The 18468-nt window shown below is 35.9% G+C and overlaps 1 protein-coding gene across 3 annotated transcripts in view; it reads left to right on the top strand.

Moving 5' to 3' along the window:
• The window catches only part of LOC117420389 (FYN-binding protein 1-like), a 69084-nt gene that overhangs the window by 34979 nt on the left and 15637 nt on the right, over positions 1–18468 (top strand). For all 3 annotated transcript variants that reach the window (XM_059025053.1, XM_059025041.1, XM_059025046.1), the window contains exons 2-7: positions 2325–3330; positions 7748–7877; positions 10612–10694; positions 15067–15086; positions 15608–15654; positions 17246–17369. In XM_059025053.1, coding sequence (XP_058881036.1) covers positions 2325–3330; positions 7748–7877; positions 10612–10694; positions 15067–15086; positions 15608–15654; positions 17246–17369 — 1410 coding nt within the window. The remainder of the gene's footprint in view (positions 1–2324; positions 3331–7747; positions 7878–10611; positions 10695–15066; positions 15087–15607; positions 15655–17245; positions 17370–18468) is intronic.

Here is an 18468-nt window from a genome sequence, read left to right as displayed (position 1 = left end):
TTATTAAGCTTTATTTTAACTTTGATTCAAGGTAAAGTCAATTTTTGCCACAATGTAAGTTCACTTCCAGTGTTATTATTATTATTATTATTATTATTATTATTATTATTATCATTATTTATTTCTTAGCAGACGCCCTTATCCAGGGCGACTTACAATCGTAAGCAAATACATTTCAAGTGTTACAATACAAGTAATACAATAAGAGCAAGAAATACAATAACTTTTGTTCAAGCAAAGTACAAGTGTGACAAACCACAATTCAATAATACAGCAGATAATAGTGATAGTTACATCAGGATGTGATTAAATACAAAGTACTACAGGTTAAACACTTGGCAGATTACAGTATTCTGTAGTACAGGATTAAATGCAGTAAAATAGGGGGCAGATAAGAGCAAAATGAAGCACGTTATAAGTAAAAGGTTCCCATCTTAGCCTTAGGTTGGTCCTGTTAACACAGTAAGTATAAATAATGTGGAAAGACAACCACTGGCTTAAGTGGAGTCATCATGAAAATAAAGACTGCTAAACAATGTGTCCTATGTTGTGAGAATGTTATGCTAATAAGAGGTAGGTACATTTTTTAAAGTCTTGGTGTATATTATTTTAATGGGAAAGTGCTGCTATTCTTTCTTTTTTTTAAATTGAAGAAAACTCAATGAGACAGATCTTTGGTACAAACTGAATGGATGTTAACTAGGGGGCAGATTAAATCTAAAACCAAGATGGGTGTGCATTCTGAGAACCTACAAAAATTGTGCAGTTTTCCAGTTTGCGGGTTTGTCTCGCGCATTTAATCAAACAATTCCTGAAATTTAAAACTCAGCAAAATGGTAGGATAAATATAATGCAGGATGTTTTACCTTTAGGGAGGGAATTGGTTTCCATTTCCACAAATCAGACCAACTTTTACTGAAATAAAAGAAGGGTCTGAAACTTCCCAAATACTAATTTATTATTTGAAGCATCTCGCCCAGATGTTTACGTATGTAGAAGCATATAGAAGTATACAAGCCCCAAATTGATTTAACATTTTAGAATAATAATAGGTATTCACACAAATGTAGAAAAGATGAATAACAAAGATATATATTTATATATATATATAAAATTTTATTTTACTTTTTTGGGAAGGGGGACAAAATGTGTTACTTGATTTTAATTAAAAAACAAAAGTATTATTTATAGGCATACTGCAGGGTTTTTTTTTTCTTTATTCATTATGTTTGTGTTGATAACCTAGGTATTAAATACATTTAGAGGCAATGGAAAAAAAAACAGTTTATGTGCAAAAAAAGAGTACGAAAAAAGACTTTGTTTTTGCTGCACTTCACTAATGCAATAGCCAAAGATCAAAATACAGCCTCCAGTTGGAACGCTCCAATATTGAAATGAGAGAAATGCAAATTCCCCTTTATGCAGTGTCTTGAATTTTTGTTTTGATACCAAGCAATTCCACAGCATTATAAATCTGTGTTTTAATATCAACATTTATCCCACCTAGCTAAGGCGGCGCACAGAATTGAGATGTAATTGGGCCCCTAGGTTTGTAAACTAAATTGCGAGATGTTGAAAAGTTAAGCTTTAACATACATGTGTTCATCTGTTTACGTACAAACCCAGCACCCTAATAATTATATTTCTTTTTTCCCTTTCTTTATGAAGCATGAAAGACTTCAGTTTATATGGGAATAATGTATTATCATACTGTGATTCAGTCCTACTGCAGGAAAAACTAATTACTCTCCTCTATGTGTTTTAATTTAAATAGCCATTTTACTTTACAGTTGTAATCAACTACTGTTCTGTCGAGTACATTGTAATTGCCTCACACATGAAGTATGTCCATGTGCTTAACATGTGTAACAAAATCAAATATAATACTGGCAGTATTTAGAGTCTGGACAGCTGCAATAAACATCTATGGTAACAAATTCATAAGCTATTACCATACTGAAAATGAACTGTAAGAAAAAGAAGGAAACAAGCTCAATAATTGACTTCATTGACCAAATTGCCTTTATTTCCGCCAAGATGACTTATCAATTGAAACAACATATTAGAGACTGCAGCACAAAATGAATACCCATTAGCCTTCTGAAAGTAAAAAGTATGAGCAGTGGATTACTAATTTATACAAAACAGTGGTGTAACCACAACTGAACTCGAAAGGCAACATGTTTTGTAACAGGAAGACACACACATATCAGCTGCCAATCAGCAGCACTGTCACTTTCAAACCAGAAGTCACTGCACATCTCACAGACTCATAGCCACTTCTCAATTTTATTTCTTATCATTTCTTTCCTTTTTATGCACAGGACAAGGCCTCAGGTGTAAAGGCTATGATGGCCAGGTTCAACTGTGAAGGCAGCCAGCCTAAAATCGCAGACCATCCTCCTGTCTCTTCACTACAAGCCAAAAAAGCGGCCCTTGAAAAACTAACAGCTCCAAAGACAGAGAACAGTCTTCAAGGAAATCCATCTCAACCAAAGCCATTGTTTCCAAAGGGATCTGTAAAGTCACTTCCGGGTGAAAGAAACCTCAAGGAACATTTTCCAAAGCCTAAATCTGCAATAAATAAATTTAACAACATTAATACTCAAAATGAAGGCAAAGTTGTTTTTCCTAAATCGCAGTTTAATGGTAAACCTTCAGAGGTGCAGAAGGACAATGAACCGAAACCCATGTTTCCAAAGCCACTTGTACCTAAGCCGACAACCAACCTGAACCAGCCAGAAAAAGAGACAAAACCGTTGTTTCCAAAACCTCCCTCTGGATCCAAGCCACCGTGGGTTACAGAAAACTCTCAGAACAATGATAGCAATACAAAAAGCATCATTCCTCCAAAACCCCCTTCTGCCCCCAAACCAAAGCCGGGCTCGTTCAAGGTCCGTCAAGAACAATTGAAGGATAGTAGTGTGACAGAATCCACGCCAAAGGCATTCCCAGGAGTTAACCTTAAACCAGCGGATTCAAGGAATAGGGGTCCTGTTACAAATGAAAGCAGCAATTCAAAAGTCATTGACAACAAAAAGGAAGAAGCATCAACAAGCAGCAACAAACCCATACACCCCCGGGAAGCTTTTCTTTCAAAAATAAACCAGAATTCTGGGGGTCCCCCTCCAGGTCCTAAGTTTATATCGAAAAAACCCAGCATTCAGGAAAAAACAGGCAGCACCAGTGAAAAGAAAAAAGACCCATCTGCTCCTAAACGAAATACTTTGCCTAATATATTTGCACTGGGGAGTCCACCGGCAAAACCAAACAGACCTCCAAATGTTAACCTGGAGAAATTCAAAAAGGGAGCAGAGTTCACCAGTGCTGGTAAGTCTTTTTGCTATATATTTTTTTTCTCTTTTTCTTCTTAAGCTAGGTATCTATTCTGTACTGGATTTGCTGCAGAATATACCATCTTATATTTTGTATGTGTAAATGTGTGTACTGGTGTCTAATTGCTGCATTAATATGATGATTAACATTGATTGTTGTTAATCAGTTGTTATAATTGTATCATTTATCAACCAAATGTAAACACAATCAAAATACAGAATGTAGTACTAAAGAATGCAGTACTTGTTAATATCGGACATGACACCCCCCCCCCCCCCCCCCCCCCCCCCATTACTTAACACAGAAACTCTCAAATACTCTAAAATACCATGAAACAGTAATTCGTTCTACAAATATCTTAACCATACATACCATGGTGGCTTCTGTGGCTGTTCAGTTCACTGAACTGGAACTACACAGAATGCAGAAAACAGGTGCCATTTAACAGTTAACAGCCACTACTTTTTAGTTTCATTTGCACTGAAAGATAAGCAGTTATAGTATAAATCACATTTCCAAAGCAGCTGTTTCTTCTGTGTATGTTTAAAGCATGCTGCTTCCACACTGGCATATTGTTAAATGTAAAACACTACATTTTGAAATGCTTTTCACCACAGTGTGTTTCCACTTTAATCATCTCTGATTTCTAGCGTTGGCTGTTTTTCTTTTTGGTAAACGTTGACATTTTAGACGTGTTTCTTCTTGAAAGATTTCGTTTGAGGGGGTCTGGTTGTGAAATCAATACACTTCCTTCACTTTAAAATACAGGATTATAGAATACTAAGAAAGAACAGAAATAAGAAATGACATATTTTTTCTTTAACCGAATGCAAATATGACAAGCCCTCATACACTTTATTTTGCTAACAGAGCTTTTGCTGTTAGTTTGCATAAAAACCTGCATGTTTGTTTTGTTTTTTTAACAGTGGAAAAAATTAAATTTACAGCAGAAAATGGCTGCTTAACTTCCTTATCTGTAAATCATCCTTTTTAAGACCTTATTATTGTCTATAGAAATACTTGGATTGGGCATTCCTCTGCACAAGTTGCATGGAGCCAATGATAGGTTGGGCAGATGAAAGCTGTATTTTTATAACATTACAACATTAATATTCCACATAGTGTGGCTGGATGTCATGGTAGCTTTGCTGAACAAGTGTATGGAATTTTGCTGTAAGTTACAATGCTTTGTAAATTCTGCTTTGTGTTCCCCGTGTGCCAGTTACAGTAAATGACAGCATCTTTTTTATTGCCTGCGTGTCATTTATAAGTGGTGGCTGACTCAGCTCTAAACCATATATCTACTGTACAGTAATATTGCGGAAGTAACTGCTTTAAGTCAAACATTAATATAATGTACTGCACAAATGAAATGCAGACTTTTTATTGTAAAAAATTGTGAGTTAGAAAAATACATACTGCATATTTTTAAAATAATTCCAAGGTATGTGAAACAGGCTTGAAATACTGGACTGTCCACTAACAGGAGATACTGGATGCTGTATAATATAGGCTATTTTTATTGGATAAGTGTGTACTTTGTATGATATGGATCAGAATGTTTTATTATGTACAGTACACGGCTGTGAATTAATAGTTTAAACTTTTAACCATCTTGGTAAACACCTTTTTAACTATTGTATATATTCTCAGGAAAAAATAGACTTTATATTTTACTTTGTATTTATTTCAAATGTTACAATTACATTTTTTATTTCTGATTAATTTAAACGTACTCTGCTTAACTATGTGATGTTATAAAAACTAGCCTGTGTTTTAATCATCAAAAAAGACTGAATTTAGCCAACACTGTGGCTGTAATTTAACACCAAGCCAGCTCTAAGCTTTATCAGATCTTTTATGCTTTTGGTGAGTGCAGAAACTGACACAAATTCGCAAGACAGTTAAGGCCCAATATAGAACTCCACACTCCCTCGCTACATTCTCTCAATTGAATTTTACTGTTTGTGTAAAAGAAACTGGAAAATATAATATGTAATACTAATATTATTAGTATTAATAATAAATAGCCTGAAATGTACCTTTTGAAACAAGTGTTAAAACATTCAACTACAGCTATGGACAAAAAGTTTTTCATCACCTAGAATTTTAGAATTGAGCAATAATAATAAAAAACTACAAAATGATATCGCAAAAATCTACCGGAAGCCATAATAGCAGTACAGTAATTGAATATGTTAATATCTTATTCAACTCTATGAAGCAAAGTGTGTTAATTCTATAGAGTGATGCAAAACTTTTAGCCAGAGCTGTACATTCGTTTCCTGTGTTACAGACAATATGACCACTAGTGCCTTACATTTGTGATTCATGCTGCAACTGCACAAAGAAACTACGAGGGGTCATAACCTGTGCCATTGCTATGGCTTGGTCACCACTGAACGTGAACCTGCTATCAATGGTTGTACTATACCTGGTTAAATAAAGGAACTGATTGATAATGAATGGTTTGTGGTACCAGTTGACAGTACAGACACAGCATAGTCAGAAGCAGGCAGCACATATCATATTGTAAATAGGTGAAGTTACAACTCTCCACCAGTGGCTATACAAGTGTCTATTTAACACACCTAAGCACACCTTAGCTATGCTTTACTATGATTTCACTTTGCTCTGTGATGCTTATGATAACGTGTAGCTTCTCTGTGGAGCACGCTGGTGAGACGGTGGCTATGGTTTACTATGATTTCACTTTGCTGTATGACACTTATGATAACGTGTAACTTCTCTATGGAGCACACTGGTGAGACAGTCAGGGACCAGTCCGACCATTTCAACACATGTAAAATATAGGGAGGAAACAGTTTTGGTTTCTATACAGCTTGCTCAGTTCGAGCAACTGAAACATTATTTTGCAAAAGTTATAAATCCAGCAGCTGTCAGCAGCACAAAAAAAATAACCATCATATCATCAGACTGGCTGAAGGGATCATGTTGATGCACGGGTAGACCATTAACCAGTTACTTAACCTGAATCTATAGGAATATATCCCAATTATTTACTCATTTCAATCAATCAATCAATCAATCAATCTTTATTTTATATAACGCCTTTCATAGTGGACCACCATCACAAAGCGCTTTACAAGATAAAGTAACAAAAAAAAATAATGCATAATGCATTAAATACAGTGAAAAATGAATAGTACATGAAATACAGTGAAAAACAATGCATAATACATTAAATACAAGACTAGGATGTAAAAAGAATTCTAAAACATTATGGATGCGAGAGAAAACAAAACAAACCAAAAAAAACTATCAGTCAGCTTTTCAGAGGCAAAACAATGTACTACATATGCAGAACCAACAGCAGTAGCAGTACCACAAAACAAATGACAAAAACAATTTTGGATTAATGCAAGTATTAATGTGCTTGTTACTTAGTTCAATTAGTTTAAATACAGCACTTAAATCCTACTGAGTAACTCATATGAATGTTTATGGAGTTATTCCACCATATCTGTATCTTTAAATATAACCTTTTTGAAAGCCTAACACAAACATTTTGTCGTCTTAATGTAGTTTTTAGTTCCTTTCGGTTTGAAATAATGAATTATTGGAAGCCATTGATACATGTTTTCCCCTTGCTGGGATATATTATTCATTTCAATATTTTAGCCTCCTGTTTTCAAGTGGGTCTTGAGTTTGAATGTTGCATAATAAAAACACAGAGTAAAAAAAGAAAGTGAAGCTAGTTAGGCCTAGGCACCAAGATTAGTGCCACTGCTGTGGGATTTTAAACAGCGGTAAAGCAGACAGGACCTTGGTTTTGCATATCATCTACAAACTTTTATAACTGAGGCCCACCTGTTCAGCTTAATTAGGCACTAAGGCCCACTCTTAGCACTTCTTAAGAAAAATGCAAAACTAAAAACATTTTTAAACCCATTACACTGTAAATAAATTAGTCTGAATTGTTATTTTTTGATTTGAATCCCATGTTTACTTCATTAGTATTTTATTGTGGTTTTTCGTCATTATATATATATATATGGAAAATGCATAGAATGTTGTCGCTGGGCGCCCATGCAGCGTTACAACTGCAGTCTGCTGAGTCGTTATCTCTGTCAGCAGATTCCCACTTACACTATTGCAAGTGGAAATAGCGTTAGGTCAAATTTGAAGTATCCTTCTGAAAAAACAGTCCTAATTTATTAAATCAAAAAAATCATTAAAAAACCTTTGGAGAAAAATACACACAGCTCTAGCTGTTTTATACACTTTGGTTTCTACAGCTGCTACCAGCATGCATTTCTTTATAATAGAGTTGTTTGATATGTCAGTTCAGACTACCGTTGCCAGATAAGCGACGGTCTACTGTGCATTCTGTGCTTTTGTTTATTGTGTTCCATTCATTATCTGATAACAATGTCTTTGTTTCTTTCAGTGCCTAACCTTGGAATAAATAAACCTGTAGCTCCTCCTCCACCTCCCTCCCACCCTGGGGTCCAGACCGCACCCTCTCTGCCCTCAGGAACGCCTCTGCCAAGCCTGCCTCGGGGTCATCCTGCTGCAGTGTGAGTATGAAGCAACTGGATTACTAACTTTGAAGTTTCAGAGTTCCTGTTGCATTATTCAAAGAACTGCCGTTAAAAGATGTTGCCTCAATAGGGCACATTGTTAAATAAAACTTACAGAAATTTGGACTCCAGTTGAAAAATAAAATTGTTATGTGACAGTTTCAATGCAGTCAGTCAGAGTATCCGGGGTCATCTTAAGTAACTGTGCACCACTGTCGTGTTGCTAAGCTACAGAGCACAGCATAACGTGCTGTTATGCTTTTTCAGTAGGCCGAGTTGCTATAGTTACAGGAAACCAGAGGCCATTTATTCACATGTTACAGTACAGTATTTGCATGTTTTTATGTATGTAGACAGAGTCAGAGCACACAATGACCAACATGCTGACACTACCACAGTTTAACTAAATCCAGAAAATGTATTGTTGTACATTTTGTATGAGACTCAAATTGCCTATCAGTTAAATCAGAGCACTTACTGTCACTTGCAGTCTAATTTGATACACCCTCACACACATCAAACTCATGCAATGTGAAAAGATAACTACAAAAGATAATTCCACTGTATCAGCATGGTTTGGCTGTATAATCCGGTTTACGCAAATAACCGGGGTGTGTATTATCAAGTCATTTGCCTCTGTTAAAATAATTAAGGTCAAGGCATTCTTATCAGTTTTCTTTTTAATTACACATATTATACTTTACATATGAAGTATAATTCAGCATGGCACACCCAATAGGTGGTTGAAAACACTACAAGGTCTGTTTCAAACCAGATATTTAATGATTGCTTTGTGAATAAAAAGGTATTACATTCTCAAGAACATACGTAGTACTGTTTTTAGTTTTGTGTTTATTGAACTACTTTTAGTGTATTATGACGCTCCTGAAATGACTTGCAAGCACGTATCGTGTATCATGTATCACAGTGGTGTAAATTTGGTTTCAAAAGTGTGTGTGGGGGTGGGGAGGGGGGACAGGGGACGGGGATGACAGTTTCTGTAGTTGATGCGTGCATAAAGATTATTCTATCTGAAATAATGAAAAACTGAGGGGGACATGTCCCCTGTGTAAAATACCCTGAAAGAGCAGCATGGTCACCATGGTTACCTGCAGGATGTCAGTTCTTCCTGTATTAAATTCTCCAGGAACATCTTCACTTTAAATAGCACCTGCTATATATAGAGAATAATATTTCAATCGTCCCTTTGAGGAATGGATAGCAATTTTACAGTCTTAAAGGTTAAATTGAGTTTCAATGTCATGATTAGGTTTAAATGTAGCGTAATTAATATGTACTCAGGGAGCTTCGTTTTTTGCTTTTTATTTTTGGTCACGCGTGATGCCCCTTTAAAGCTGTATTGAGCTGACTCTGTTTCTTAATTAAACACTTGGGAAAGCATTGATTGTGAAACAAGATCACTTTTGATTTTTTGTCCCCGTAACTTGAATGAGACTATGATTGTTTTTCATTGATAATGTAAAAATAAAAAAGGCAGCTCCCTATTTTATTAAAACCGAAAACAAAAAGCGAGTTCAGTTAAATTGCTTTTCCCGGATTTAAAATCTTATTGACTTTTTGCAAAAATGTTATAACCTGTTTTGCAAACACTATAATAGTTTCCTCTTAATTACGATTTAATTAAATCAATTTAACTTCACTCGTTGTTTGTGTTAGTTTTGAATTAAAACTAAGGAGCTGCTTTTTTTTACATTATCAATGAAACTGAAAATTAACTTGTTTAATTGAACGGAGTCGGCTCAAAAAAAGGGACATTGCATGTTCAAAAATGAAAACAGAAAACAAAGAGCCCTACACATACTGTATGTAACCCCTTTTGTTCTTAAAAGTGTTGCATTCCAACACACCCTAACTGACAACACAGGGAATCTGTTGCTTGATGCAAATGACTTTATAAAAAAAAAAAAAAAACAATGACCCCCTGTGTTATGATGTTCAGAGTTACCAGGAAATATTGACATTGTTTGAAGATTTACCTGTAGCTGACTGCGTACCTACTTACAAATATTTCCATTACTGGTTAAAACTGACAGATATTAACATTTTATACAATTCTAGACCTTTTGTTAAATTAGTTGCAGTTGAAGTTACAGCATGTGCTGTAGTGTTAATTTCCTTATCAATGGGGAAGGGGGATTTTAACACCAATGTATTTATTTTTTCCATCAGAACGTTGTTATACCACAGTTAATTATGGATATCCTGTTTTGTATTTAATAAGTATGAATTATTCTGGTCAGACAGTGTTTGGTATATTGTTGAACTAGCTATATTGTAAGATTCATATCACCTGGATTACAGTTTCATAGTTGGGTGCTGTTCTGTAGTACAGTATCTCTGGAGGCATATTGGTGTCTGTGACAGGCTGGAAGCCTGCACATGTAAATTGTATTTTGTGTATTTTTTTTTTGTAGCGGGCTGTGCTCGCAGCTCTAGCGCTGAGATAGCTGCTGCGGGGTTTGGTTTGTTCAGTCTTTTTATTTGGTTTCTTAATAGTGCGCTTCAGCACTTAAACTGCAGCCTTCCTCTTCTGGGTCTCCTGCCTGCAGGGTAGCAAGCCTCGGCGACCATGCTACCCTTTCACAATGCCCCTCAGAATCATTTCAATGTTTTCCATTGCATGAGGGACTCTTATAAATGTGTTTTGTTCTGTTCTGCACAAGTACTCAACATATTATGGACATACTTTTATTTATTTTTGTATTTGCAGTGTACAACCTGACCCAGATGAAACTTATGATGATGTCGGTATGTCCAGTCCACCGCCATTACCTGCTGGGAAGCCAGGAGATGGTAATACTGAGCAGTGATTCACTTGTGATATGCACACGCACACAATAAACACTGTATTACAGGGTGTTCACAAAGTCACTATATATAAATATAGACATACATATGTTCATACATATATACCGTACATACACCCAGGGGCATAGATCTGTCTGAAAACCTGAGGGAGTGGGGGTGACATTTTAACTTACATTTTTTTCCACTCACTTTGTTTGCAGTTGTGGTCTATTACATTGAGCTGATTATGATCAGAAAAAATCTAACTGGGGTGGAAGGGACTGGTATTAATAATCATGTCAATAAATTGCAATATGTATGTATAGTGTGCAATTTAATACACGTTTAAGCTAATGATAGTCAATGAACTTGACCTTTATTTGAACACTCAAGGTGAATTCTGTATCAAACTTATTATACTGTTTAGTTCTCAAATCGACCAATGATGTTCCTGCGAATTTCTGACCTGCTTACAAACACCTTTGCAAGACTCTTTATGTCTATTGTGTCAATCTTGGGTTTGTGAACATGACACACTGATACACTGTCGTTGTACTTCACAACCAAGTCTTCAGTCTTCTCAGACCTGAAAAGCTTATCTCACATTCACATGAAGTAAAAGGGCAAACAAGTAAGATTTTTCACGTTTGGCGACATTGCTTTATATGCTGTCTTTGCTTCATATAGATGTCTGGCTTAGAGTGTGGTCTACAAAGTGTAGTGACAGTGAGTTGTGTGTTAACTGTTCCTGTGATAAGCATGTTTTCCAGCTCCTGGTAGTTTCATATCCCAGTATATTCTGGATCATATTTCTTCAATAAGTTCCTCTGGACCAAATCCATAAATTCAAAGTATTGAAACCTGAAATGTGGCTGTGGTACTGTTGGGCATATCCTGTGTATCTTTGTGGTGGCTGTCTTCTACGTGGTAACTGCAATGGATCCAGATCCAGACTCTCTGCTATCTCAACTGTTTCTGTGAAGATTTCATGGAAGGTGTCCTCACTGCGCCAATCTTGTAATTTGTTACTGGTTAGCTTTATTATTTGTTTATTTAGCAGACGCCTTTATCCAAGGCGACTTACAGAGACTAGGGTGTGTGAACTATGCATCAGCTGCAGAGTCACTTACAACTACGTCTCACCCGAAAGACGGAGCACAAGGAGGTTAAGTGATTTGCTCAGGGTCACACAATGAGTCAGTGGCTGAGGTGGGATTTGAACCGGGGGCCTCCTGGTCACAAGCCCTTTTCTTTAACCACTGGACCACACAGCCTCTACTGCTGAAAGCATGCCTGGCACAGTTGAAGGTGTTGCTTGCAGAGAGCTGTTGAGCTGCTCTAGTAATGCTAGTGGTTTTAGTGCCATCTTGAGCCCTGGTAGTGTCTCCACCTTTTCAAACACCATTTTCAGGCTGTTTTCAGTTTCAGGTGTTCCAGACATCTCATTCAGACTGCTGACAACAGACCAGTAATTGTCAACTGCTTGATTGTATGTTGGGTAAAGAAATAGACCCAGTATGTTTGGCACTGAGATTTGAGGAGAGATGGATTTGGACAGGCCTATCACCATTGTCTGATGCTACCTCCTTAAACAAGATACCTGTACTTTCTTGACCCTTTGAATAATACATCTTGCTGATGAACCCATTGGATGGCATCCCTTACTATCGGTGAACATCGTGACCAGGTTGGAAATGTAGGCACCACATTGGAAGAAAATTGCAAGAAGCTGCTTTTCTTTTACCTTTCCTTGACAGTCATTGTATTTACTGCTCATGTTTGGGGCACCATCGTATGCCTGTCCTTGTAAATAGTCAAGTGAGAGTCCAAGGCGTGTGATGACATCAAACACCATTTCAGAGATTCCATGACCAGTTGTTGAAACCAATTCATAAAGCCCTACACAATTTTTATTAATCCCATGCCTGTTGCCTTTGCACATGAAAAAACAGGTCACTCGTTTTGAAACTGTATCATAGTGAAGGCGCGGATTGTCTTTAAACCACTTTGACTGGAAATATAGTTGTTTTAGTGCTTGTTTGCCTTGGTGGTATGATAGCAGTATCTGGCTGGTAAGGCTCAGTTAGTTTCATAACAGCATTAGTCACAGATACATCCTCAACATCATCTTCCTCATCCTCATTGGTGGCCGAGCTGCCTGGTGTCATCTGTTGGAGCACTATTAATACCTGTCAACAATAAAATAAAAAAGTCAGTAAACTATGTAATAACAAATGAAAAAGACATAAATGGTAGATAAGCAGGTTTTTAAATTCATTTTATTCTAAAAAATAATACAGAATAGAAATATTATGAATGACAGATTAAGTTCTACAATGTAATAAACACAATAAACAATACAAGTTCGCAGGATAGATAAAATGAAGAAATTCCAAAGACACCAAACATCGGACAGGCAAATATACAAATAATCATTGTAGTTTATTACTGAAGCTCAGTTAAAATAAATAAACAAACAAACAAACAAACAAACAAACAAACAAACAAACAAACAAACAAACACATAAATAAATAATCACAAGTTAAAGTAGAAAGTTAAAGCCCAGAAAACACTCAAGCTTATGAATTGGATTTGTCATGTCTCAGCCCAGTTTTTGAATCGTATGCATTATTCACTTTTTCAGTTAATTTATTGACAAAATAAATTTGTCTGGTTGACCTATGAAAATCTTACTTTGTTTTATTTAGGTATTTTCTATTTTGATATGGTATTTTCCAAATACAATTGTATTTTGTAGTTAAAATACAGTTTATCCCAAGTAGTTTGTATTTGGTATTTTGATACATTTCTCTCTGAGTAGTTTGTATTTTAATACATTTACCCAGTATTTTGCCCAAACCTGTACACAACAGTAAACCAACCATGAGACATGACATAAAAAAAAAAAAATTGCCGCCAAACCTGTTAATAAATCAAGGATCGAAGTAGCTATTAACAAAAATGTTATTTCGGATTTACCATCGTTTGCTAGACGGGTTGCAGAGCTTTGTGTGGAAGGCCATCTGGGTCAAAAAACGTTTTGTAGTGTGCGTTTCAAATATTTACTACACGTTCTCACGTATGTGTTGTAATTCTAATACTACGCGTACTAATTTGGCCAATAAGATCGCTGAAAATGAAACAAGAACCAATTAATTTAAAGAAAATAGTATGTGTAATAAATTGTCCAATTAAAAGTCGTTTTTACATCTGCCATTCCTGCCCAATTTGTGGCGGTATATGGACTTGTCATTGGTGTAGTGAAGACGGATAGACCCGGAACCATCGAGACAAACATCAACCAGCGGTTTCAGAGCCTTAGAAATCGCTTTAATTCAGTGGTAACCCCACTGTAACTAATATGTCATTTTAAACATATTATTAATAGCGTTTTAATTAAATTATACCAAACCATGTTTTTATTTACAACGAAGGGAAAACATAATACATGGTTTCATTATAACCATTTGGGCGACAGAGTATGTGTTCCCTTCATTGTAAATAAAAAAGTAATTTAGTATAATTGAATTAAAATGCTATTAATAATACATTAATCATGGTTGTAGCAGCAGTTTTTAAGTATTCTGTAAATATTTCGTCTAATAGTTAGAAACAATGCTTATGGGGCTGTCGGCTTGTTTTCAAAAGATATCGACACAGACATTATACAAACCAATGGAATACCGTGTGTGTGTGTGTGTATACACATTTTAATGAAGAGAATGTATGCATGTCTCCAGTCATATGTGGTTTTCATGATCACATCACCTTATTGGCAAAATTGTGCCATAGCCTTATGTTTTTGCATATTGTCATTGATTTGCCCCATTGCCGCTGTACTTTAATGCATCACAAATCACAAATTGTGCGTCCCTTCCAGCGATTTAAATCAGGCAGAGTGTGACGCCCGCTCGCAAATACTTTTTTAGTCCTCCTTCATTGAGATGCGACGGTCACATCGGCCAGTGTGTTCCGGGCTTAATTCTTGATTCTTTTTAAGCATATTTCTTGTCTGAAATTAAAAAGATGGTATCCCGAAAGTGACTGGCCCCCCATCCACCCGGGATCGACACCTATGCATACACCTCAGGGATCTGTATGATCGTCCAGTGTGTTATCAGCCGCCATGCTCCTGCAGGCGTTGCAATAGTACTGTGTTAGTGGTTAAACTGTGGCAACAGTGCTGCCACATTAGCCTGTTTTAGTGTGTCCATGTCAGCTTTGCATAAGAACTTTGCGAACACCACATATACTTTTAGTACAATATTAACAAAGATTGCATTTGAAAAATACTGCTAACTCGGATCAATCTGCAGTTGTTTTTAGCACAATAAATCAGCCTACTCTAATAACTGAAATATGTACATTTATTTGCAGGCTATCCTGGCATCAATGAGGTATGTAAATGAACTTATTTTTACTGCGTTATTCAATATAAAACTTCAAATTATTAGTAATAACATAATATAACTAAACAAAATACTCTTTTTTAGAAGTTCTGGCCAAAGTAAAGTAGAGATGGTGGGCAGGTGTTACAGATATGAAATCTACATAGGTTTAAATAGATTATTATTATTATTATTATTATTATTATTATTATTATTATTATTATTATTATTAAAAATAAACTAAATTTATTATTTAAAGTAGAGCCTACCCTGTCTGATCCAGAAATATGTAAAACTAAAGTACCTGCACTATTGTTGTCCATTTCATGGCAAAGCGATGACTAGGTTCAGAGTTGAGAATAGTTTTCCTGTGATACCATATACCAAGGCAGTGTTTAACCATGGGAAGTAACGGCCAAATCATAGTGGACCATGTAAACAGTTCACAGTTGATACAAATATCTAGCTACCTTGGGGCCACTTACATTACAGCCCTGATTTTTATTTCTGTCTTTGTTTTCTTATTAAAGGATGATGCAATTGATGAAGAGATGTATGAGGATCTGGAGGAACGCTGGTAAATGTTTTTTGTTTGTGGTGGTGATGGTGAATAATGCTGCTGATATTGTTTTTAGATGTAATTTCTACAGTATACAACTGTAGAAATTAGCATAGGTTCATTCCAGATCAGGAAACTGGTAATCTACTGAGTGTATCTGAGATATGTTGTATTCACTATATTTCAATCAATAATAAAACTGAGCGCTGTTTGAGATGTATATGATAGTGGGTGCCTGGATAGGAGGCCCAGACAGGAACAGGACATTACGATAACGTGTATTTAAGGAACTGAACATTTTAGCAGACAACAGGAAGCAAACGATGACAAGAAGCTGAGTTGTACTGATCAGAAATGTGTGCAGGGTGCTGGATGGGATTCATAACAGTGTACCGTCTAAAGCACCATTATTATTATTATTATTATTTATTTCTTAGCAGACGCCCTTATCCAGGGCGACTTACAATCGTAAGCAAAAACATTTCAAGCGTTACAATACAAGTAATACAATAAGAGCAAGAAATACAATAACTTTTGTTCAAGTAAAGTACAAGTTTGACAAATCACAATTCAATAATACAGCAGGTAATAGTGATAGTTACATCAGGATATGATTAAATAGTGATAGTTACATCAGGATGTGATTAAATACAAGGTACTACAGGTTAAAAACTTGGCAGATTACAGTATTCTGAAGTACAGGATTAAATGCAGTAAAATAGGGGCTGATAAGAGCAAAATAAAGCACATTTACATGAAGGGTGATAGTGTCCCAGGACCATACTGTAATGGGGTAAGAAATATATATATATATCAGATCGAAAATTGAAAACCAGGGCAAAAAGAACACTAAACTACTTGAGGAAGTACAACAGTCCTTCACTCAAGCCCACCACCAAAATATTTTATGACTAACACATTAGGCTTGATATGGAGTTACAGTTTGACACTTACTGCACACTCTATCACAGTTGTGCACCTCTCAAACCACAGGTATGCATAAACAATGGAAGAATAACATGTTTTTTGTTGTTTTGTTTTTTATGCCTTACGTGCTGTATAGGAAGTGACATCATATAGAAAATACAATTAAATGTGCTGAGATCAGAAAAGCATAGTAAGAAACTTTGTAAATATAGCCCTGTGGATAGTTGTTCCTCGCTGAAATGGTGCAAATTTATAAGCTTAGCAGATATCGCCCTCTAGTGGTAAAAAGTGAACAACCATTCATTTGTAATAATCGCACAGTACCTGAAAGGTTTCAAATATTTGTATAAAATTGAGAGTTTATCCGATTATAGCCAAATAGGAAGCTAGGATTGTAAGATAAAAGTTTGGTTAAGAATGGAGCAAAATCAAGGCTGTTGTATCGTGTTTACCATGTACAGTGTGACATCAGTTTTGCTGCATTTTGACACTACTTGCTTCTGCCTAAGACCTCTATTGAGTGTTATGCTGGTGAGACGTAAGAGTTATTTTCACAGGCTTGGTTCCCAGCCTTAACATGTTCTGTGACCAGCCAGCCAAGTAAAGCTATATCTACAGCTCAGTCTGTCCAAGCTGAGAAGATGCTTACCTGCTTAACTGTTGAACAAACTTTTCTAATAAGGTCTGCGAAAGAATCAAAAGATGATAAGAAACGAGAGAAAGAGGAGAAGAAACGCTTGGAGCAGGAGAAAAAGGAACAGAAGGAGAAAGAAAGAAAGGAAAATGATTTAAAAAAACGATTTAAGGTAAGAGCACAATTCACCAAGTGAAGTTGTACATAAAATACATTGACAGTTGGCCCTGATTTGGTCACTTATGTTATGGAATAAATTCTCAGAATAAGGAAGTATATTATTATTTGCAAAAATTCATTTAGCCTGTGTCTTGATTGAACAAAACAGATAATGCATAAATATAAGCTGATTATAGGTGTTTATGTTTATTTTGAAAATAATAAACATACCCAAACCTGACTACAGTAAACTTTTTTACTAGGATTCATTATTATTATTATTATTATTATTATTATTATTATTATTATTATTATTATTATTATTTAGCAGACACCTTTATCCAAGGCGACTTACAGAGACTAGGGTGTGTGAACTATGCATTAGCTGCAGAGTCACTTACAACTACGTCTCACCCAAAAGACGGAGCACAAGGAGGTTAAGTGACTTGCTCAGGGTCACACAATGAGTCAGTGGCTGAGGCGGGATTTGAACCGGGGACCTCCTGGTTACAAGCCCTTTTCTTTAACCACTGGACCACACATTAACAAAAATAATGTATTGAAACTTAAGTATCAATAAACCAAACAATTTTCATACATTAATGTTTGAAAAATACATTTGAAAACTTAACATACAGAGCTTGTTTATGTTGCTCAAAGTTAAATACAAAATAAGCATATCTGTAGATATGTGTGCGATGCTTATTCTGTTCTGGGGTACATTTTGTGAAATCACAAATGAAAAGACACTACAATGAAGTACTTCCTTTTTCATGTTTAATGTTTATGCTATGCAAATGCTGTAATTCCAATGAAATCTATTAAACCGACTAGCAGGATAGCATCAATAACAAGACTCGGAGCCAAAGAAAGCTGCAGTTCAAAGCACTGGTGCGCATGTTTACTAACAAACACAAACACAGGAACAAACAAGCAGAGGCACGGTGGCCAAAATAAAAGGCTTAAACAAAACAATACAGTACAGTACAAACACTGTTGTCAGGGTGCGCCTGCAACTTCACTGACCAGGTTACCAAAATACACAGCACACACTCAGTTACCTAGTTACCTAGTTACCTAGTCACTCTAACTCCCTTCTCCTGACAAAGGAT

This window comes from Acipenser ruthenus, chromosome 1 (assembly GCF_902713425.1).
Source record: "Acipenser ruthenus chromosome 1, fAciRut3.2 maternal haplotype, whole genome shotgun sequence".
NCBI lineage: Eukaryota > Metazoa > Chordata > Actinopteri > Acipenseriformes > Acipenseridae > Acipenser > Acipenser ruthenus.
This window is presented reverse-complemented; position numbering and strand designations above follow the sequence as displayed.